Source organism: Vulpes vulpes, chromosome 7 (assembly GCF_048418805.1).
Source record: "Vulpes vulpes isolate BD-2025 chromosome 7, VulVul3, whole genome shotgun sequence".
Lineage (NCBI taxonomy): Eukaryota > Metazoa > Chordata > Mammalia > Carnivora > Canidae > Vulpes > Vulpes vulpes.
Window position 1 is genome coordinate 63,836,177 of NC_132786.1, and position 24,948 is coordinate 63,861,124.

Here is a 24,948-nt window from a genome sequence, read left to right on the forward strand (position 1 = left end):
AATTATTTATTTATTCATGAGAGACAGAGGGAGAGGTAGAGACACAGGCAGAGGGAGAAGCAGGCTCCATGCAGGGAGCCCGACGTGAGACTCGATCCTGGGTCCCCAGGATCATGCTCTGGGCCAAAGGCAGATGCTCAACCACTGAGCCACCCAGGCATGACAGGAAGTTACTTCTTAAACTATTGTGCATATAAGAAATAGAGTAGCTACCACTCTGTCTAGAAATAGATTCTGAAAATAATCAAATCACATTTCATGTAGTTAAATGTGCTATATTGTTGGCTGAACTCATCTGGCTGTATTTCTGGATATCCTTCCGTATACATGTGTATACGTGTATGTTTTTATCTGTAAAGCTGACAGAAGCATCCACAATCAAGCATGGCGTGCTGCTTGCGGTCACTGTGCACCCCTTGGAAAGTACAGGTGGCTCATTTAGAAGCAGCCATATTTCATACTGTGTGGCTGCCTATAAATGGGTTGCCCTGTACTCGCATCCTGTTTTCACTGAAATCCCGATGAAGGACCTCTGACTCCAGCTTGGTGAACTCTTCCAGTTGCCACGTAAAATGTGTATCCATTCTGTTCTGCGTAAGCATGTGTTGATGTGGTAGTAGGACTTCCAATCAAAAAGCCCTAAAGGGTGAGGCTATGCCTATATGTTGAAATAGGATATGATATATGAAGTGCTTAATAAGTGTGTATTGAGTTAACGAATGGATGTTGTCGAATTAATTTGTCAGATGTTAACTGTTGTATATTATTTGTCTTCCTGTAGAGATTGTGAGCTCCTAGTGAGCCAGGACTGAGATCAATTGATTTTATATTTTCAACACCTAGAAAAGTATCTGAAATACAGTAGGCACTTTACAAATACATGTTATTTAAGTGATTTCATAGATGAATTACTGTTGTAGGTTAGAGAATAAGATTTTACAGATATGTGTTCTCTATAAGATTATCTAAATGATCTAATTCTTTCACTAAAATGCCCATTAATATTGGGTCAAAACAGAAAACATATTAGATAATTATACTCATATATTTTTATCAATTAAATGAAATATTACTAGACTACACTACTGTATGTAAAGTATTAGCCTTATCATCAGGTAGAAATCATAATAAAAATTACATTTTATAAAAATAATAATGATAGCTTACCTTTACAATTAAAGTAGTCATTTATTACATCACCATTTTTGCTTAAAACTAAATATGTAAAAGACATGGATAATCTGAACAACTGTGAGCTTAATACTATAGTAGAAGGAGCCGTATTTATAAAAAATTTATAGAAGTTCCTATTTTTTTAAGTATTCTGTGCTCCTCCAACAATTTATCTCTAATATAAAAATAAGTGATACAACAAACCACGGAAATAATTGGAAAAAATAGAAAAGCAACAGAAAAGAGGGATAGGGCAGTGCTGACAGCACAAACATGTAGAGGTAGGATTGTGTCCACGTGGATCCATGGTTTCTAGACCATCTCTCTATTGCTCAGGTGCTCGTTATAGTCTGTCGCTATTCATTATCATGTATGATTACAGTACTGGACAGTAAGTTCCATGAGGCCTGGCATTGTCTTGTACCGTGCCCCCCAAATGTTCAGAGCATGTTTAATTATTTCTAGATGAAGTTGTTGATGAAGGACTTTCTGGTTTTTCCTGGATCTTGCACTGGTTCATCATGAGATGGCACCACTATTAGGCCTTGTGATGTTTCTCATCTCCCTCATGCCCTTTGTGAGCTCTGTGCCTTCTCTAGTGTCCCCGCCCCATTACAGCCATCCCTTGGCTGCTGCCACTCCTCTCAGGTTCCAGTTCTATGATGACATGTTTGCGTGCTTCGTACACACGTGACTTTACTTCACACACTACCCTGTGTCCCACTGCTGCAGCCTCCCCTCAGTGCTAGGTAAACATCACTTAATTTTTCCTGCTTTCCACCCTCACTCCAATCCATAGTCCATAGTACCACTGATTCTCTCTTTGCAATGCTACCAGTAACTGCCAGGAACTTTCTTGTGCAGAAACCTGTTTCCCTACCCCACCCCTCTGCATACTCAGTCTCTCTACATGCCCCAGGGCTGAGGGTGGCCCTTTCCTGATGCCTACTGAAAATTGTTCTGCATCCCAGGATGTGCCACATTCTTCCAAATGCTACATGACTGTGAAGACATTCTCTGGAGACTTCTCTGGTTCTATAACCACCAATGCCTACCATCCTTCTAGATGAGCTCCATTATGTCTCCTCTGTAAAGCTGAACCCAACCTCCCTGTGTCCTTCTGCACCTCTTTCAATCTTCCCATGAACCTTTGCCGTAACAAGTATCATATTGCTTTTAAAATATTTATTTTCAGGGCATCTGGGTGGCTCAGTTGGTTAAGCGTCTCCCTTTGGCTCAGGTCATGACCCCGGGGTCCTGGGATGGAGCCCCAAGTCAGGCTCCCCTCTGGGCAGGGAGCCAGCTTCCCCCTCTCCCTCTGCTTCTACCCCTGCTTGTGCGCTCACTCACTCTTGCTCTGTCTCTCTCTCTCTCTCTCTCTCTCTCTCTGATAAATAAATAAATAATCAATCAATCAATCAATCAATCAATCTTTTTTTCCAATCTATTTTCTTACTTTTGTAGGTAAGTAGACCATGGAAAAAAAGGGCCCTGCTCCATGCAATTCTACTCATAGTACCTAACAAGTTCCCTGACTCTTAAGTCACAATCTGTAAAAAAAAAAAAAAAAAAAAAAAAAAAAAAAAAAAAAAAAAAAAAAAAAAAAATCACAATCTGTTTTAAAAAGTTATATAATGTGCTGACTGTAAGTTCTTACCACAGCGTATGAGTTAGAACAATGTTCATTAGTTGGCTGCATTTAAAAACTAATTTGGTGTATTAAACATTAGTGAAGACTAAACAACACAAATTCTTTCGTGGAGTGTCAGTAACACCTTGGGCTACTGCACAGCTCTGTGCAAGATCAGACTACATTCCACACTGAAGACTCACTTTGCATGTATGCAATATATTTAGAATTATAAAATATTTCAAGTTTGACTCCTGGAATACTTAGATGAGATTACCTTGCTTGATGATGTCTTTGTGACGTAGTTCATGAAAACTGAGGTGGTCCCAGCAAAGGAGGCGATTGCTTATTTTGGTTATCTGATTTCCATTCTGGTTGTCAGCAGGCTTTTTGATATTTCACACTGGAACTTAGGAAGTCGCTTTTCTGTTGAGACGTTTTCACCATCCTGTTGGAGAATGCTATCTTGGAGAAATTCAGAGTATCTTCCCACAGAATCATGAAATAACAGCAATAGTAAAACAATATTTGGGAAAAATAAATAAATGAGGAAAAAGTGGCTGATAAAAAATCAATTTGAAAGCAATAACAGCTACAGCTAAAACACTACATCGATGTATAATTTCATAAATAACAATTTAAAACTCAAAGGCAAGCACGCATACCTCACCTAGAATTTCATTCCCAAGTAATGAGAGTTGTGTTAAAAAAAAGTTGGGGGGGAATCAAACATTTCAGGAAATTCACTGTTCATGAACTTTCCGTCTCTAGTGAACCACCAAACTAACCTGAAGCAGGGCTCTGATGTCAAACCACACTTGTCTCCAGATGACTGCTGATCAAGAAGGGAATAAAAATATATGTAATTTGATATACTTCTTTTTACTGAACGCAAGTGTGAAAGTGTTTCCTTTGTGTGTGTGTGTGTGTGTGTGTGGTGTATGTTTTGCTTTCTTGCTTTTGGTTTTTTGTTTTGTTTTGTACATGACAGCCTTCCTCATATTACCACGGAGATTCCTACCGGAAAGCATGTTATTTAAATCGAAACAAGTATGGTGTATAATTATATGATGACAGACTTCTATAAACATTTGAAACTTTTTCAGTTGCTCATATAAGATACCAGAGGTTCGTAAACATCAAGCACTGAGGCCTGCTGAGCTGCGTTCTCAGGGCTCGCCTACACATGGAGGCACCTTCCCAGGAGCTGTTTAGACAGAGGCTGGAGGAGTCCCGGGGGCTGCGGGGCTGAGCGCTCAGCCCCGAGGTGTAGAATGGATTAGGTCTAGAGCAGGTTCTCATCTCACATGAGTGCTGTGCTGGGAAGATAAGAACTGGACCAATTGCTTGAGAGTTAAGTGGAAGTGTCTCATGACGCTAATATTTTGTTAGATGTTCAAGATATATAGAATTGAATCCTTCAAAAATACGGAGACTGGGTAAATCCTGCACAAGATACGGAGTCGTCGTCTTCATCAGCCTGATGTGTACAGCCTGTTTGCACCAGAACCTTTAGTTGAAAGCATCTTGGCGATTTATAGGACTTCAGAAGAAATCACAGAAAAATAGAAATAAATGGAATTGCTAAATAAATTCAACACAATTGCAACTCTTAGTAGATAATGTTTTGAAATAAATGACTTCATCTTTTGTAAAGGTTCAATGGTATAAAGAAAACACAGAATCGGTATTTGCTGCACTGATCTGCAGGCTGGTGGCTTCGAGTAAGAAAGATCTTCTCTATATTAGCAGTTATTATGACCGATCATTTTAAGTGTTTTAGATTCTGATTAAAATGGAAATGTCTCTTGATTACAGGAATATCTTTGTCGATCTAAAGACAAATCTTAAAAAAAAAATTTTTTTGAGCTATTTTTGGTAAATGACAGGAAAATCTTTTCCTGAAATGGACATGGACTTAGCATCGGAGAGTTTTACTTTGCTGCTTCGGACTGCTGCGTTATCCACCAATGCAACTTTCCCAATGTTTAGAAGCAGTATTGAAAGGTTTGGGACACAATGATATCACGACTTCTTGACCCCAGAGCGAGCAAAACTCAGTCGAAATGAATTTTATTTGATGTGCTGAGAGAAACAACGGAGCAGGGCCATGTCTCTGGTGATGGTTGACAGACTGAACCCAACAGTCAAACTGGAGAGGAAATTTTGAGTTCCTGAAGATCTTTCTCTAGTCCTTTCCGGACACTGATCAATCGCATTCTCAGGGCTTCCTCCGGGAGTAACCGTCTATGATTCTGGCCAGAACTAGGGATTAATTATTGAATCACGTGAGCAGTTTTGCAGGAACAAAGCTCTCTTTGTGGGACCGAAGATGGGAATTGGACTATCCAAATACCCTTCAACTTTCTGATAGGGAAGAGGAATGTGGTTCATACAATGACGTGGGGTAGGCCTGGAGGCCTTGGGCACTGAGGAATCGAGTGTAGAACTTTTTCTCAATAATTAATTTCATGATCCCATTGAAGACTTAGGTGAACTTTTGAAAAAATAATAGAAGGCATCATAAGAAAGAAGGGAACACACCTATTGGGAAGAGTAACTATCCTTCCAGAAATAAGTGGCTCCACTTCTCTGTGTAACAGAATGTGGCCTTAAAAAAAAAAATCAAGATTAAAGGATAGAAAAAGCTATGAAACAGGTTCTCTCATAACTTCAACCCAAATAAAAATTGATAGACATTTTATTGGTACATCTTTAATTGTTTTCCCTTTATTTATTTATTTTTTTATCCACCTCCAGAAAGGTTCTAATGTAAGTTTTAGTGCAGAGCTTTGGCTGCAGAGCTCACGACCAGAAGGTAATGAGAACGTGTGAAAGTCATACGGGAAAACCAGGGTCATCCCTTCACCGACAGAGGCACACATCTCCATCAGGGATAATCTTGTATGACGAAACACTTCTGTGTAACCCGCGAATGACTGATTGTCAGATGGAAGGTCTTGGGCACACCCGGAAGTTCCTTCTTCCAGGGCTGCATCCCTCCCGTCCCGCAAGATGCGTGTGTTTCAAAGCTTAGTTTAGAAGCATGAGGTGGAATTTGCCAACTTTCTGCCATTCTGAGTCTCGTGAAAGCCTTCACCAAGAGTTGATAAAATCATCTAGCTCTTTGTGATACTCACATCTGATCTTAACGATCGGATTCAGGATTTTAAACATCTCCACTTTCAGAATATTTATTCATTCGACAATCGTTACTATAAACTTTAAAAAAAAATCCAGATTCCTGGTGCTTCTTGAAAAATCAGAAGCTTGTGTCACAGGAGGTGCGAATTTTCGTGGGACAGCAGGTCATCACTGCCTCCAAGGGTCTGCTATCACCCACGGACCTTGCTGTTCAGGGGTGAGGCCTGCACGACCCATGAGAATTCAAGGCTGTCGTTGCTCGGACAGATTCCGTAGTTTACCCAGTGTCCTGTCACAAGGTGTGAACAGCTGGGGTAGGCACCTGGCTCGTCTTTATAATTTGCACACCTGGGTTATGTCTACTGAACATGTTCGACGTGATGTTCCACTGGCATCTGATACTCAGATACTTCATCTGTCTTCGAAATAGTGAAACATTTGAGATGTTGCCTCTCATGACCGATGGGGCCCTCCTCCCACGTGGCCAAGGGAAGCCCTCACCACCTTGCTGGGTTTTCTCCTCCAGGCCGGGGGTGGGTTTCTCAGTTCCTCACACCTATGCCACATGGTTTGAAAGAACTCAGATGCCCTTGCCGCCAACCAGGAACTACACGAAAGAACAAGAAAGACTCTCCTTAGGCTTCTTCTTTCCATCTGTAAGAAAGAGAGGCTCAGGCGAATCCATCGGGAGGCCTTTGTAATGCTCACATCCATGGTCGCGTGCCGACGCCGATTGCCAGCTTACCCTCTCCCTTTCCCCTTGGTGCGTTGGTACATTGTGATCAGACCAGAGCAGCTGGTATCCGCACGGGCCCCGACCCCCCCCTTCCTGCCTGACTCCCCTTCCTGCTGATTTAAAACACCCTTTGGTTTTGCACTAGAATCGATGATATGCCCCCATGTTCTTTCCTTCTGGGCATCCGAACTAAAATTACTTGCATGTCTTAAATAGATCAGAGTCCTGGTAAAGGTACGGTTGGTGGAGACTAACACTCTACAGAGGGAAACTTCTGGAAAGACTTGTCTTAGCAACTGCGCATCAGTGACCACATGTCATTTTCCCTCCCGTATTCAAAGTTACAGACCTGAATCCTGACTATGCAGAGATCAGCAGGGTGCGATTATGTGGTGAATCGGTGTCCTCCATGGAAGCCACCTAAGACTGCAAGCTGGCAGGCAGGCTTAGCAAGAATCACTAGTTCCTTTTCTCTTTTCTTTTCTCTCTTTTCTTCTTTTCTTTTCTTTTCTTTTCTTTTTTTCTTTCTTTTCTTTTCTTTCTTTTCTTTTCTTTCTTTTCTCTTCTTTCTTTTCTCTTTTCTTTTCTTTCCCTTTTTCTTTTCTTCCTTTCCTTTCCTTTCCTTTCCTTTCCTTTCCTTTCTTTCCTTTCCTTTCCTTTCCTTTCCTTTCCTTTCCTTTCCTTTCCTTTCTTCTTTCTTTCTTTCTTTCTTTCTTTCTTTCTTTCTTTCTTTCCTTCTTTCTTTCTTTCTTTGGAAAGGAAGAAATCAAAGTTAGGTGGAGGTAAATGTCAACACACCACGTAGTGCATGAAGTTTCCGGCTCTACTCTTGAGAATGGTCAAAATTTGCATCAGGATATGAGGAGAGAAGCATTAGTGTAAGACTGTCTCCACAGATGCCCTTAAAACACTGCCTCATGGGCAGCCCGGGGGTCTCAGTGGTTTAGCGCCGCCTTCAGCCCAGGGCGTGATCCTGGAGACCCAGGATCGAGTCCCAGGTCGGGCTCCCTGCATGGAGCCTGCTTCTCCCTCTGCCTGTGTCTCTGCCTCTCTCTCTCTCTCTCTCTGGTCTTTCATGAATAAATAAATAAAATCTTAAAAAAAAAAATACTGCCCCACATGAAGCCCACATAGAGCTCTAAGTTCTGCAGAAGTTAAATCTTCATTTCAGTCATCTATCCCTTTGAGTTGGAGAGCTAAGTTGGGGGAAGCCATTATAGCAATTTGCTTCTGGGGATCCCACGGTGAGTGGTGTTAGCTGCCTGTTGCCCCTGTCCCGTGCGCCACAGGCTTGTGGCAGGTGGAAAGTCACAAGCCCGTCTTCTGTGAGTAGGAACAACTTCCAGGTTCTCCCTGAAGCTTAAGATCTTGGAGCTTCGGAGGAGGTCGGTGTGAGGGTGGGTGGCTCTTGACCATGGGCGAGAGTGAGCGGTGGCAGTAGGACTGTGGAGAGTGTCCCAGGGGTAGGCTCGGGCCTCACAGGGAAGGGATGTGGAGGCAGAAAGGGCTTACAGCTCAGTGACAGAAGGCTTTGAGGCTTTTTTGGAAAGGGTTGGGAGGGTCTTTTATTTTTTCCTTTGATATAAAGAAGTGATGTTTTTAAAAGAAGAAATGTGTGGATATTTAGGTGCGCTGCTCCCTCTTGTCTTGAAGCAGTTTGAGTAAAGGAAGACTTGCTATAAATGCTTCCCTCCGGGGCCCTTGATTTGAGATGCAGCTTAGGCTTCCTCCTCTGGCTGCTGCTGCTTTCCGGTGTCCTGGCACTTCATGGGCTTGGCTTGGTTGGAGAGGAAAGGGGTTTGCAGGGAGAGGAGGAGGCTGTTTCCACAAACCGCCATGATAGGATAGAGATTTTTTTGCCCTGAGAAAATGTGCACCCAGTGACTTTGGGCTGGGGTTGTCTCCAGGGAAAACTGAGACTATACTATGAGAGTCCCACATAATTCCAGCATGCCTGCAAGGCAATGCGGACTAGTAGGTGGCATTTGGAAGTCTTTGGAAAGAAGATTCTCCTAGTAAGGAGACATAGAGAGAACTGTAGACATAGATTCTCCTATAGATATAGATGATAACAAGTAAAATGATCAAACCTCGTGTAACAATAAACAGTCACCAAATAAATGAAATCGAACGGAGACCCACATCTGCCTTATCCTTTCTAAATTCACAATCTTTTTTTTCTGTCCATGCCGCCCGGGGCACGCAATGACCTGCCCTGCTTTGTGTTTATTGGCTGTTTGTGCACCTGCTACCGTGACTTCTGCTCAGTCTTTCCCTCCTTTCTCACAGGTTTCGACCTGGTGAAGTGCGAGGATCCAGGCACCCCCAACTATGGCTATAGGATCCGAGACGAAGGCCACTTTACTGACACTGTGGTTCTGTACAGCTGCAACCCGGGCTACGCCATGCACGGCAGCGACACGCTCACTTGCCTCAGCGGCGACCGCAGGGTGTGGGACAAACCGCTGCCCTCCTGCGTGGGTGAGTTGGGCAGAACCGCCCCGCCCCCGTCCCCCCACAGAAGCAAAGCTCAGGGCCCAGCCGCAGGTGCCGGGGAGAGGCCGGGGCCTCTGCTGCGCTCAGCGCTCGCTTCCCGCGTTCACCCAAGACACCGTGTTTCTGTGGCGTGGGTTTTGCGTAAGAAAGATCTCCCGGTGCTGTATCACAGAGACCGTAAGCACAGAGCTACTATGAGAATCATAACGTGAGTGTTTCATCGCTTTATATTCTTGACCTGAATTACGTCCTGGGTAATGTCTTCCCATCAGGCTAATGCCAGGGAACAAGGAGAGGAAAGAGATGATGGAGACAGATGACTGTACATTTTTCTCTCTGGGGCTAGGTATACAGTGTGGATGTGATGGTTTGGGGTTTTGTTTTTAAAATAGCTAAACCAACCCCTGTGGGTCCCGGAGTGAATCCCCTCAAGTGTCGGTGTCTCTTGCAGCTGAGTGTGGCGGTGAGATCCAAGCAGCCACGTCGGGGCGCATCCTGTCTCCGGGCTACCCTGCTCCCTACGACAACAACCTCCACTGCACCTGGATCATAAACGCAGACCCAGGAAAGACCATCAGGTACCTGTTTTATGTTGGTTTCAGGGGATTTTAGAATAGAGGAGCATCTTCAATTTTTGTAGTGGGGATAATAATACATCTATCGTTTCTGAGAAGAAACGAAAATACATAAAGGGGCACATAATTTTTTCGTTAGCTCATATGCTTACTTTGGAGTGCCTTTGAGAACTTGAGTTAAGCCATCTGTAAAAAAGAGATAAATAAATGTATGTTAGCTTTTGCTGCATAACAAACAGGCCCCCAAATCTAGTTGCGTAAAACAAGTGTTTATCTGCCCATGACTGTGTGTTGCCTGGGCAGCTCTGTCTCGGGGCAAGCTCGACAGGGTGATGGCCCAGGATGGCATCACTTGGGTACATAGACTCATCTGGACACTGAGGAAGGCTGGGGCCCCTTCACATCACATTACTGTTCCTTCAGGAAACTAATTATGGTTGGAAGGTTTTTGACAACAAGAGACAACACACTTTTCAGATATGGGCTTGCATTCATTTGCTAATGTGCCGTTTGCCAAAACAAGACACATCCATGAGATAAGATTGAAGGGAATATACTCCCTTCACTGGAGAGAAAAGCAGAGTCATACTGCAACGGGGCGTGTGTATAGGGATGGGGAGAGTATGTGGCCGTTTATAACATACCAAAGTAAGTTTGAGGTAGGCCAAGACAGCATTTCAGTCTTAAGTTACACACAAGAAAGAAAATCTTATTAAAAAAAAATCACAGAGAACTGTGTTAACATTTCAAAAGAAAGTGCTGTGTTTCAACTGATGGTTTTCAGATATTATGGTAAATTTTTATGCCAAGAAGTAAACCAGCAAAAAGCAATCCTTTTAAAGTAACTTTTCCATGTTCCAGTCAGGAGGCTGTTGTCAAAAACCATGGCACATAAATCAAAAAGTAATTTCAAAATAAGTTGTTTCTTGATTATAGTTCTTGACGAACAAGAAGAGAGCCTACCGTCCTTTGCAGAGCCTCATAAAAGTTTTCCTACTTTCATTAGTTCATCCCTTTCATTGCAGTTGTTCTGAAATCTATGTTCAAAGTTAATGTTTAGAAACTCTGCCCTACTCCCCAAAGCCCTACCCCCAGCTCTCTGTTCCATTCTCTGCACCTGTGTGCCATTTTGCCCACGAGAGACTAAATGGCCAGTGCAGCCCCCTCTTCAAATACATGAAGTTGAATTCAGCAGGAGGTCAAACCCAGAAAACCTCTTTCTGGGGCAAGTGAATGGATAGATGCATCCACAAACCACTGATTTTTTTGTCCTTATTTGCAAAAGGAAGCCGGGCAAACCTAGTGGTGTATTTTAAACAGATGTGGGGCCACCATACTGTGGCTTCATAACTTGATGACAATATGGAATGAAGGCCAAGGGGAGATGCATGTTCTATCCCATGACACTCTGTTCCCTTCTTTTGATATCTGTCCTCTGAAACCCACCTGCTTTCTTTGAAGTCATGACATGAGCATCTTATCAAACGAACATAGCACAAACTATTACCATTTTCAGACCACATTACTTAAGAGGAGGAACTTTAATCCTGTATATAATGCGACAGCTTATTTTATAATAACTACGTTAAAAATAAATGTGAGTCCTTGGGGCATCTGGGTAGCTCAGTCGGTTAAGCATCCTACTCTTGATGTCAGCTCAGGTCATGATCTCAGGGTTGTGAGATGGAGCACTGGGTTGGCTTGATGCTCAGGATGGATTCTGCTTATCTCTCTCCTCCTTCCCCCACCACTCTCTCTCTCCCTCTCAAAAATAAATAAATGACATATTTTTAAAAATAAATAAATAAATAAATAAATAAATAATTAATTAATTAATTAATTAATTTTGGGTCCTTAATTAAGATAAACGATTAAGTAGATATTATTGATCTTTTGAGACAAAAATAAGGTGTATTTGAGAGTAACAATTTAAGAATCTGTATTCTTTATGGAAATCAATGCAGTCATTTTTCCATTGAACTAAATAAAACTAAATATTAGTTCTTAACCTTGAATTCCTGAGAACTTGGTCTAAGTATTATAAAAACTGTTACACTAGTTTTTATTTTGAAAAATTGTAGGGATTATTTAAGACTGATGAAATAGCTTTATATAAACAGGATCTATTTTAGGAGGATTCTAACTTCTGGCATTTTTTTTTATAAGTTCCTTTGCGATTTGTTTCCTGAGAATTAAAATGAGCAGGTGAAACTAATACTTCATTAACATTTTAATAAGAAAAGAGAAAAGAAAGTAATAAAGAATGATTTGAAGTAATAAAAAATGTACACCTTTTATATCATGTACTGAGTTTGATATTTAACTATTAGGATTCTAGGGGGAAAAAGACACCAGTTTTTTTGTTCTGGGAATGTCTAATGTCTCTTCCGTATTTTTCGCACGTGGGAGCTTATCAATTTATAAATAGTTCTTTCTGATTAAGCCATAAAGTCCTTCCTAATAAGGAAATTAAAAAGAAATATCAATATTTATAATTAATTTCTTCAACTGTATCTAAAAAGTTTTCAAGTGATTTCATTAAGAAAATATATATAATGGTTAGTGTGGTACTTTGGGGAAAAAACATACTAAAAAGTACAGGATGTACAATTTCAGGCTTAAAATAGTGCTAAAACTCAGAAAAATAGGGCCTGGTCTTAGCTTTGATACTTGTTGGTGAGTTACCAAGTCTTCGTTTTCCTACTGGTAACTTCTCCAACATTAACTACAATGTTTACTTGATAATGAGGAATATATCAGTTATATAAATATAAGTTTATAAAAACGGAATTCATTATTACAGCAGACTATGATTTCTTTAATGTAAATGTTTTTCCCTCTCAAAAAATGAATAAGCCACAGGCCTCCAGAAATTCTAAAAGGGATGATTTCAACACACTTCAGAGCCAATTACTCCTGGGCCTATTTTTATTTCACTGAACCCCAGAGCAATTTCTGATTGCATATTGCTATAACATTTTGTTCAAGGTAATAGAAGACCCTAAATAGTTACTGTTATATGGCACTTGGGTTTGCAAGAGGTTTGTAATTTTAACATATATTCTATAAAGCAGTTACCTGAGCCGAATTTAATTAAAAGTCTAATCACAAGACATTGTAGTAAATTTAGCCACATTTAGTGTTCTATGTAAACATTTCTCCAAGAGACTCCATGTATTTCATTGCTGAGCACAGCTATAACTTATATAATAAAGCTAAGAGCACTATAAACATCTTCGGCAAGCAGCATTAGAGGCCACATTTTACATCACCGCATGCGTATATTGTTCCTTGGTTTTAATTGCTTTTCTGCAAGTGTAATTGTCTGGAAAACTCACTTTAAAAGTATTTCTGTTCCTAATCATTCACAGGAAATTGCATTTTGAGGTATGGTTGAGGGGAATTGTTTTAGAAAAGCTCATGGATTATGAGAAACATCAGAAGCACATCAAACATTTACCAAGATTGTCCAAACTGTCCCTATGTCGACTTTTACAGAAAGTGAAATGTGAGCTGGTGGTCCTCGCCCCACCCTGATGTGTCTGGGAAATGTTTCCTGGCCACACTGGCTGGTGGAAAGAGTATAGTGAGACGTGGCTTGAAACTCTAGGGATATTTTAATTTATTTTTCACCAGACTTCAAGATTCTCTTAAGAAATAGAGTCAAGAGGAAAATAGTGAGGGTGCCCGGGTGGGTCAGTCTGTTGGGCATCTGCCTTCAGCTCAGGTTATGATTCTGGAGTCTTGGGATCGAGCCTTCTCTCAGGCTCCCTGCACAGCAAGGACTCTGCTTCTCCCTCTGGCCCTCCTCCCTGCTCTCTCTCTCTCTCTCTCTCTCACTCTATCTCAAATAAATAAATTAAGTCTTAAAAAAAAAAAGATGAAAATGGCAGGCCAGTCACCACCATCATTAGACACTTCTGACCAATCTCAGTGATGAGCCTTAGCAAATATCCTGGTAGCCTAAGTCAGAAGCCTTTTGGTGACATAGGAGGGGGCCAGAAACAGACCACCCAAGGTGTCTCCTTTCCTAGCAAGAACACAAGCCATGCCTGTATTTTGTAAATAATGTGAAGAAGTAACTAGCCGAGAGAATTTCAGTCCACAAGAGGGAAGAGACCAGCAGCGCTATCAAGTCTGCTATGTCTTGGGCTGGCTTCAGTCCTTAGTGTGGGGCGGTGGGGATGGCCTCCGGGTTTAGTGTACCTCTGCAGCCACTTAGGAGATGGTGGGTGAGACCAGAGCTCTGCAAGCACTCCTCACATTGCGCCATCCCGACACGTGCAATTTCGGTTATGACTGTCTAATTAACACACACCCTCCAACAACACAGTTGAAATTCCGGTAGAAATCTATAGACTGGGAAGAACTGCATCATGGACAGACTTCTCTTTCAGCTCTTCCCATATCACTACACAAATGACGGAGGCACGTCGCCACCCCTGGCTGACCGCGCCTTCTCTCACAGTCCCTGGGTAGTTGAGCGCGGAGCATCTGCTCTTCAGTTCACGCACAGACAGCAAAGCATGTTGTGTTGCCGCCTTGTCTCCGGCAATAAACCCACTGGGCATTTTACAGCATGAGAAAGGGCATTGGCCAGAAAAGATGGAAGTATGGAAATAAAAAGAGCAGTAACAGGGGAGGTGAAATTCAGGTGGAAGGGAGACAGCGTTATGGGAGAGGTTGGCATTAGCCATGTTTCAGACACACGGAGCACCCCACAGACACCCTCCAGGCACCTAAGCTCCACTACTACTGGTATCACCCCCTGCTCCAGTTTCTGCTTTTGTTCTCCCTGTGTCTGCAACGCACACCTCCCTCCAAGTCTCTGGGGATTCCAGTTTCCAAGATTACCTTCTGTTCTTCATTATTTCTCCTCCTCAGTCTCCATTGTTGCCCCCAACCCCCCAGTAGGAAGGCTGTTAGCATTTGTCTCACAGCATTCCTCTGGTAATTGCATTAAATTTCTTCCTCGTAAGCACTGAGACCAAATTAGCTTCCTATGAGCCAGAGCCTTGTCAGCTCTCCATTTGTTTATCTTCTGTTCCTGTTATCTGCTGCTTCCAGTTCCGTACTTAACGTGCTCATTACCTTCCTTATTTTAATCTTGTCCCAGCTGACCTTTCCAAATCCATGCTTTACCCTCCCCAATCTCTCAAACACTCCCATTGCCAGTCAGCAAGCATAAGCTCCTTAACCAGAGCTGTAATACCCCCTTTCATTTGGCTGACTGTGCCTTTACACGTTTATCTCTAACTACTCACATACAAACGGGTCCCTAATCCCAGCCGACTCTACCGGCCCTGTCTCTTGACCTCTGCTCTCCCCAATTATTCCTTGTTGCCTCATCTCCAGACTCTTCCCATCTATTAGGACCCAGTTAAACTGTCAACTCCTCAACAAAACTTCCATTCTTACTATCCCATCTAAAAATAACCTATTTTCGTCTCTGAACTCAGCATTTCTGCCCTACAGCTATCTTCCTTCTGAACATATTATCTGTGTTAACATCATAGCCATGTATCAAAGGATGGAAGGCAAAACTCTTCATATCACAAGCTTCTCCAGAGCCCCCACTCCTACGATCTTCCTGTCTCCTTAATCCCATGACTGAAGCTCCCAGATAGCTCTTGCCCACCCACCACTGCTCCAACTCTCCCTCTTCCAGACTAGGAATACATGAGGTCTGTCAACGGACCACCCTGCAAGGGCTTTTTCCACTCCCCTGTTCTCACTCAGGGAATGCACTTTATTTTGTTTATTAAAAATATTAATTTAAGGGCTGAAGAATAAAGGCATATAAAGACATTTTGAAAGTTATTTAAAAAAGACTCCCGTTATCCCTCTTTCAGATGTGATTGTTAACATGCTGACATGTCTTACATGTACATATGCATATTTTATAGTGTGTGTGTAGTTGAATATTGTCTCTCTTGTTAGTTATTTGTGTTATTCTTCATTTTTGATATTATACATAATTGTATACCAAATGGTATTGCAAGTAAACCTTTGCTTTTATTTGTAATTAATACATTGGAAAAAAACAACCACAGAATTTTTGCTGGGTGAAATGGTGGAAACATTTTTTCCATGTCTTACTATATATCTTTCTTTAAAACAAAATGGATTGTCTCACTTGCCCACTTCAAAAAATGTTTATTTTGTCTGCTTATTATGTGCAGGATAAATTGAAGCCCATTGGCATGCTATTCAAAGTATCTATTTCTTCCCTTATTTTTTAAATATTAGAATAGTGCTAGAGAAAAATGAAAAGCCTGCTAAGTAGTTTACTGTCATCCTAGATGCAAAAGATAAGTACAGTTGAAAATCTGGTGTATATTTCCATAATTTCTCTATGAGAGCCTGAACATATACAATTTTATTTACTCATTTATCTTTTTATTGAATTATTTTTACAAAAACAGTATCACGCTATATGTTATTCTGAACATTTTTTCAGTTTAATAAAGATAGTCGATGTTTTAGGTTTTTATTAGTAATCCTACCTCATTCCCTCTAGTTACTGCATAATATTCTATTGCCTGAATGCACCATCATTTGTTTAAACCATACCTTGTTGGGATGATCGAGTTGTTTTCAATTTTTTCCCTGTTACCAGCCATGTTGTATATTCACATTTAAATTTTTATAGCCATTACAAAATTGCTCCTAAAAAGAGTAGATACCACCTCCAACAATGTATGAAAAGGAAGATTCTTCATGTCTTCACCAAAACCCAAAAAAGTCTTTTAATCTTTGTCAGTTTTGTAGTAAAAAAAAAAGTTTCTCCAACATTTTATTTGTTATATTTATTTTAGCTTTTATTTTTTAACATTTTTGCCATATTTATGTACTTACTTGTTTACTCATTTCTGTCTCTCTTCTTTTACTTGAATTCCTTTTTTTATTTCTCTCTGCCTGTCAAGACCTGTTCTAGACATCTTGAGGCAGAATTGGACACGTGCCCTTCTATGCTGACCTACAGCCTTACTCATACCTGTTTGGAGCTTGAGATGCTGTGCCTTGCAGTGGATTTGGGTTTTTGTTTTCTCACACGCCTTTGTCTGAAATAAACAGGAGTTCTTTAAGGATGATACTATATTTTATTTGATTTTTAAATGTTCCCTCCCTAGTGGAATGTTGTCTGCCATATTGGCTTTCAGTATTTCTTTTATTCTAAATGGCTCTTACTTTATTTGTACTTAATTTTCATTATATCATATTTTTTGTTGGAGTCATGAGACATTTCCCAAATTGGCAAATTTCATGGCACCAAGGAGCAGGGGTTGGTTGTCTGTGAAAGCCTCTCATTGGCATATAACAGACATGCCTGAAACTGCACAAAGTATCGGTGTATGGCTTGTTCACAAAACAACACCCATGTAACCGGCAACCAGAGAGAGAAATAGAGCATCATCAAGACACAGCATGTGCCCTTTCGGCTTCATTTGAATCATTCATTCTCAAGGATAATAATTATAACCTTCAGATCAGTCTTGCCTAATCTGAACATTATATGAAATGGAATTATGCAGTGTTACATCATCATTTCTTCAACCTTCATTCCCACTGATAGAGCTAGATTATTGCATTGCATGAATACACCACAATTTATTTATTTATTCTGGATGTTGAGGGACATGTGCATTCCTTTTCTGGTTTGGGTTGCCATGTTGAATATGCTTTCATGTATTATTTGGTGAACACATGCATGTTTTTCTCTTGGACGCATACCCAGGGTTAGAATGTCTGAGTAGTGGTGAGTCCTAGACTCAGCTACGGCAGATTCTATCAAAGGATCTTCTCAAGTGGCCATACCTGTCCTTACTCCCATCACCATGTAGATAAGACTTTGAGGGTTTCCACCTTCCAACTACACATGGCATTGACTGTCTTTTTTCATTTTAGCCATTCTAATGGATATGTAGTTGTTTTAATTTGCATGTCTCTGAGTAAAGACACCACTTTTTTGTATGTTTATTTGCCTTTCGAATATCCTCTTTTGTGAATTGCCAGTTGAAATCTTTAGGCCCTTTTGTTTTCTGTACCAGAATGCCTATTTGTCACTTGTTGATGTGAATATAGTTTTTATATATCCCGAATGCAAATATTTGCTAATTATATGTTTAACACTTACCTTATACTCTATGGTCAGTCTTTTGGTATCATGATGTCTTTTGTTAAACACAGGTTCTTAATTTCAATGAGTAAAATTTATTTTTACTCATTTTTGTTTCATAGATAGTGGGCTTCTTACCTGTGTTTAAATTGTGTTATGTCAAATGTTTTTTGGAGTTGTTTGTATTTTGGAGTCCAGATTAAGAAATTCTGCCTCTCAAAAGTTATAAAAATCTTATCTTAGGTTTTCTTGCAGATTTATTTTACCCTACATTTATGTCTCTATTTCATCTGGAGTTGAGTTCTGTGTATGTATGAAGAACATTCAGGTATTTTATTGTTGTTTCTGCTGTCATTAGTGAAATTCAATTGGCCATTTGTTGAAAAGTCAGTCTTTCTTCATGGTATGTTACAATGTGATTTTTATTATAGATAAATAGATAGATCTATAGATATATCTGTTTCTGAACTTTATTCCATCCCATTGATCTATTTGTCTAACCAACTTAATGTTTTTCTATCTCAATTACTTATTTTATAATAGAGGATTAACAAACCCACACTGTTTTTTGAAAAGGTATCATCGAAAAAAAAAAAAAAAAAGAAAAGGTATCATCGAGTAGGCCAATAACTGCAGTGATTTACTAAGATAACATATAGGAGGCCCAGATAATTAATATTAGGAATGGAAATAAAAATACACCCACATGGTAGAGATGAGATTTTAGAAAACTTAAGAAAATAATAGATTACATTACATCAATGTATTAGAAAAATCTTCCAGTCAAAAGAAAAAAAAAAAAAGAAGACAACAGTCTCATTTATTTAATGAGGCTAAGATGACCATGTCAGACGGCAAGCCAAGTACAATAAATTAAAAATAAATAAATAAATAAATAAATAAATAAATAAGTACAATAAATAAAAATTAAGAGCTGAACTTTGTAATCCATCTATTAATCTATTAAATAGTAACTCTGTGATCTTATAAATAGGTGTAGAAAAAAATAATTTAATAGAATTTAATACTTTTTAGTGATCAACTACATAGCAAGGTAAAAGGGAAACCCTCCTGCCACATTATGCAGCAGCAGATTTTTCTTAAAATGAAAAGGGCTGTACTGAAACCTTTAAGCAAAAAAAAATGATGTAATATGTTATAGTAGAAAATACCAAAAAAAAAAAATTAAAAAAAATACCATAATAGCAATGGCAGAAGAGAGGGCACATCACAAGTGTGGGGCACCCTGCAGGTGGTTAGGAGCCCACGGCCTGTGACGAGGCCTCGCGCCCTGCGGGGTGGCACCCGTTCTGTGTCCCACCCCGACTTGTCCTGGAAACTCCCGGGTCGTGGGAGCAGCTGTCCCTCGGCCTCAAGAGCCGACCTGCGCCCTCCTGTCTTCCCCGTCCCGCAGGCCTTTCCCACCCTGCGGCGCCTGGCGCTGCTCACCCCAGGACTACGGCCGATGTGAGACCACAAAGCTTTGCGTGCACCATCGTGACACTAGGTGCCTGCCGGCCCTGGGCGGAGCCTGAAAGAGCCCGGTGAGCCCCCAGGGCTGCCCCCGCCAAGCCGTGCAAGGGGATGCGGGTGTGTGGGCACCTCAGAGACTCCTTGAGTCACCGTGTTGTGCCCCCGAGACTCACCTGCCGCTGTGTGCCCACTATACTTCAAGAAAAATACCCGCCCCCTACAAAACCCACAAAAAAGAAAATGCAGAACAGGACAAGGACTTAAAAAAAAAAAAAAAAAACAGCGTTTATGCTTTTAAAATGAAATAACAAAATCTACATTTTTTGGGATAGAGGGCTTGCAAGTAATGTGAAATTACGCCGAATGTAAAAAAGCAACTTGAAAATGGTACGAGCACATACACGCCAAAATGACATCTCTTATGCAATTAGTGTTAACTATACAAATTAGGACTATATATTGCCTGGGGATATATATACATATATGCAGGCAACAACGGTGACAATTATGGAAATGCGAGATGGGGGCGTGTAAATGGGAACATTTTGGAACGGGGAGTGAGAAGAAGAACTGACAAGTAAGGGGGAAGCAGAGCAGTACGGCTCCATGTGTGAGATTTTAGTTTAGTTTAGTTTTTAAAGATTTTATTTACTTATTCATGCGCAACACACAGAGAGAGACACCAGCAGAGGGAGAAGCAGGCTCCCCGCAGGGAACCCGATGCAGGACTGGAAGGCCGGGGTCGCCACCTGAGCCAAAGGCAGACGCTCAACCGCTGAGCCCCCTGGGCGTCCCTAGATTTTATTTTTAAAGAAGGGCTGAAGCTGGCAGGGCAGTGTGTTAACATGGGTGGCGGAGGCCGCAGAGCACCTGCTACATGCTGCGCTTTGCTCTCTCCTGGAAACATTTCGCAGGAAATGTCCTAGAACTATGCAGCCCGGGTCACACCCCGTGCAAGGTGAGATCGGGCTCTCTTTGGATACGTAATATCCCCAAAAGATATTATTGCGATTCCTGTGCTGTTTTCCTTACGTCATTTATTATGATGTTTAGCCCCCTGACAATTTTGTGCAATAGGCAGCGGAGGGGAAAGCAGCGGCCAAGGCAGGTGGGAGACCCTGGTTCGGGGGCGCGGGGGGTGGGTAGCCGAGCCCTGGGCCTGCCTGCAGCCCTGCCTCTGCTGCTAAGGGACAGCCTGGAGAGGTCCATAACCCTGGCCGAGGCATACTAAGACCTTCTCGGGGCAGGAGTTTGTGTCACATACCTGCACCTGTGTGTTGGTACTCAATGCATTTTCGGAAAATAAAATTTAGAGAAACAAACACAATGCAGAGCCAGATGGTCCCGGGCCGAGTGCGTGTCCTGGCGCCGGGGCATCACCTGGGAGCCTGTTTCTCCGGCCCGCGGCACGCACACTCCCACCCAGTGGGCATCACAGATCCACAGTGACACCACTTTGGTTAGCTTAGAACAAAGCAGTGTCAAACTCACCTCCGATGTGGGAGCCCGGGAAAGCTTTGAGCCTTAGAAATGAACTGAGAGGCTGGAAAGGAGGAGTTTGGTGCTCAACTCCGTGGTGGGGCCGAGCGGGGCAGCTGTGGTCCCCTGGGCCCGAGGTCAGGGGCGCTTGCATCATGCTCCCCCCCCACCCCCCCGTGGGGCCAGGCCCTGGCAGGCGACATGCAGGCGAGGGCGGAGGGGGCCACTCGCAGTAAGCCACGGCTGTGCTCTCTCCGCAGCCTGCACTTTATCGTGTTCGACACGGAGACGGCCCACGACATCCTGAAGGTCTGGGACGGCCCGGTGGACAGCGACATCCTGCTCAAGGAGTGGAGCGGCTCCCTGCTGCCCGAGGACATCCACAGCACCTTCAGCTCGCTCACCCTGCAGTTTGACAGCGACTTCTTCATCAGCAAGTCGGGCTTCTCCATCCAGTTCTCAAGTAGGTGGCGGCCGCGTGTCCCTGGCCAGAGGGTCACCCTGGCCGTGTCCCAGGTCCTGCCCGTGCAGCCTGAGGCAGGCTTCCCGAGTGGGGGCTCGGGAGAGGTGGGCCGGGGGCCTAAGACGCGCCGCGCGCCGGCAGGGAGGGGCCGAGGCGGCGATGGGCCTCTACCTGGTGCCCTGCACACCTGCACCAGGCCCCCGGGAGCCCCCAGTGCGCGGGACATCTCTGCAGCCGGACTGCCCACCGGCCACGGCAAGTGTCAGCCCCAACCACCTGGCGGAGGGGCCCTGCGCTGTCCCCCTTCAGGGCCACTCCGGGAGGTTCCCATGGCACAGTGCCCCCCGCGGTATGGCCCACGGGACGCTGTGTTTGCACACCCGACCTCCTCCCCCCCCGGGGAGCGTTTCCGCCCCGGCCACCCGGCCCATGAGCGGCTTCCCGAGAAGGAGGGAGTGCAGACACCTTGGGGAAGGTGCCCGTGCGTGCCCTTCAGAGGGCGGCTTGCGGGGCTGTCGCACAACCTCGTGCTGCACGGGGTCAGCCGCGCTCGTAAAACAAGTGGAATTTGCACACCAGCACATTCAACTACCTCTTGGCAGGTCGCTGGTGGGCAATGTTTAGGATGTACGTAAGAAAATGGGCTTAGCCCAGTTTAATGCTTTCAAAGGTCGCTAATAAAAATGAGATTATTGTCCGCACAATGTTTTCTCCCTGGTTTCACTGTGCTTCCAGTGCAGGAATTTGCAAACATGGGCTAATTTTACTTGCTGGTCTCCAGTAAAAAAAAAAAAAAAAAAAAGGTGAGTTTGTTCCAGCTAACCTGGCTTGGGAGGAAGTTCCTTTATTGCAAGACTTTTGCTCTTTTCTTATCTTTAGAAACGGTCCTGAGTAGATGGTAGACGTGTGATTTACCGTCCTGATTTGGCAAAACAAAAACGCGGGCAATGCTGTGAGGTTGTGTTTGTTTTGTTTTTTTTTTTTTAATCCTTTTTTTTTTATTATTATTTATTTATGATAGTCACAGAGAGAGAGAGAGGCAGAGACACACGCAGAGGGAGAAGCAGGCCCCATGCACCGGGAGCCCGACGTGGGATTCGATCCCGGGTCTCCAGGATCGCACCCTGGGCCAAGGCAGGCATCAAACCGCTGCACCACCCAGGGATCCCTGTTTTTCTCTTCTACTCATTCCATACTTTTCTGGCCTCTTTCATTTAATGGATTTTTTTTTTTTTAACAGCAGGTTTAGGTTCATAGCAAAATTGAAAGGAAGGCACAGGGGTTTCCATGTGCCCCCCACCCATCAGCACCCCCACCGGGCGGTGCACCTGCTGTGATGGATGGTGGGAGGTCACCATCACCAAGAGCCCCTAGTTCACGCTGGGGACCCCCCTGGAGGCTGACATTTGTGGGGTTAGAAGAGCGTTTAACGACGGGCGTCCACACGGTCGTTTCACCGCCTGCACATCCTCCGTGTTCTGACGGCGGGTCCCTCCCCTGTGCCCTCAATCCCTGGCCACTAGAGATCCACTGACCATCCCCACGGCTTTCCTGGAGTCTCATGGGATCAAACTCATAGTGTGTAGCTTGTCCAGACTGGCCTCTTTTACCCGGTGACACGCATTCAAGTTTCCTCCATGTCTTTTCTCCCTTTTTAGTGACGGGAAATACTTTGTTTTCTGGGTGGGCCCCGGTTTACGTATGTGCTCACCTACAGAAGGGCTCCTTAGCTACTTACAGGGTTTGGCGATTGTGAACAAACCTGCTGTGAATGTTCTTGTGCAGGTTTTTGTGTGGATCTAAGTTTTCAGGTCATTTGGGTAAATACCGGGGAGTGTGATTGCTGGATTGTAGAGTAATAGGGTGTTTAGTTTTGACCCTGGCCTTTTAATTTTTTTTTCCCATTTTAAAATTCTTGCAGAACCCAGAAACCACTATTTTTCTCTTTTCCTTCATGATTTCCCTCTCTTCAAAAAAGCATATACCCAGTCTGGGTTATTTTTTTTAAGAGGCTCTTTATTAGAGTTATTTGAAAATCATAGCTATTTTGATTCTCCTCATATAATTAATAAATTGGTCTTTAGGAAGTGATCAATATGAACATATCCATCCATTAAAGTTCCTACAGAAATGAAATTTGCTTTTTTTTTTTAATTCAGTGTTTCAAGTGGTCTAGTTCAAACCATGAGAAATTGTCATTTTTATACATAAAAATGTTTGACAAATGGCAATTTCATATGGTTTGACAGGACCCTGCACATGAACTTTCCCTCCCCCATTTCCAGCTAATAAGTCTGTGCGTCGGGTATGCCTTGGGAAATTCCACGTTAGGGGAAAGGTATGCTGTTCTCTGAAGCTCTTTTATTAATTGGTTTCTGCAAGGTTGTCTTTAAAACTCTATAAAAAAGCAAACCAACAAGACATAAAAACTTTTTTTGGCATAATTAAAAAAAAAATTGTCCTGGACTCTGACTTAGGAAATGCGGATTTCTCACTTGACCTCTAAAGATTTGTGACTGACCTTCTATCTCTGTCCTTATTGCTTCATTTGTGAAGGGGAAATTTCCAAGGGGAAATTCCTTTTTCGAATATCTTCTACCATTTATCAAGCTACTCTCTGACCCTAGAAGGGAATGTGTGTGGACTAGGTCTGCTGTCTGGCTTGGATTCATCCAATGGGGGGCTCGGAGAGAGACCCAGGGACCAGAACACCCTGATTCCCCCACTGGTGACCCTGGGGTTGACTGTATCCCTCAGTCAAAGCTCACTGCTTTTCTCAAGCCATGTCCACCCATGGTCTTTTCCGAGTTTTATAGCCAGTTTCCAGGAACCACACTTCCACCTGGGATTGGCCTTCTGAAGAAACCCCCTCAAAGAATCCTATTGGGAGTGCACCGTATATTTTGTGTTGGACCCTAAATAACATGATTCTAGAAGTAACACGGACAAGTCTACGAAATAGTCAAGAGTGTGTCCCACTCTCTCAGCTAATAAGTCGAATCCTAAACCTCATTCGTCCACGTGACATCACATCCAGCTCAGCCTCACCATGTTCGGGTGGATGAGGAGCCCGGGGTCAGTCGACCTTGCGGGGCCCCTGCCGGGTGTGGAGCTGGAGCGTATTCCGGGTGGTGAGTGGAGGGACTGGGCCCTCTCTGCTCCTGGTCGTCACTTGCTCGGTGGGGGTGCCACAGCCACGCGGCCCCATCTCACACGGGCTCCCGTGGGGGCCGCGGGCCATCCTGCTGACTGGGCAGCCAGGTTGCCCCGTGAACCCTGCGGCACAGCCCGTCACTCCGACACCAGTGGGAGCGGGACCCTGGGGCATGAGCCCCCGTGTCTCCAAGAACTGCATGGAAAGCTGACTCCTACATCTGGAGTGACTACCTTGTCAGATTGTCCAGGACTCGCCTGACTTCAGTGCAGAAGGCTCCGGAAGCCCTCCAGTCGGATGATAAACCCGACGCTGCCGTGGGCCAGGACCTCGTTGGCAGCGCGGGTTGAGACAGCTGGTCACCCTGCCACAGCCCACGGCTAATGCACCCTCCCCGCCCCCCGTGGCTGCAGGGCCTTCCCTTCCTCACTGTGGGGCTCCCCTGAGAAGACGGATTCAAGCTGCAGTCTTTCTAGAGCAAAGGGATGAGGAGCCCCCTCACCATC

The 24,948-nt window shown here is 43.3% G+C and overlaps 1 protein-coding gene across 2 annotated transcripts in view; it reads left to right on the forward strand.

Annotated features, from left to right (window-relative positions):
* The window catches only part of CSMD1 (CUB and Sushi multiple domains 1), a 1,871,666-nt gene that overhangs the window by 1,573,181 nt on the left and 273,537 nt on the right, over positions 1-24,948 (forward strand). For both annotated transcript variants that reach the window (XM_072763911.1, XM_072763912.1), the window contains exons 24-26: positions 8,973-9,164; positions 9,631-9,757; positions 21,086-21,288. In XM_072763911.1, the coding sequence (XP_072620012.1) occupies positions 8,973-9,164; positions 9,631-9,757; positions 21,086-21,288 (522 nt within the window). The remainder of the gene's footprint in view (positions 1-8,972; positions 9,165-9,630; positions 9,758-21,085; positions 21,289-24,948) is intronic.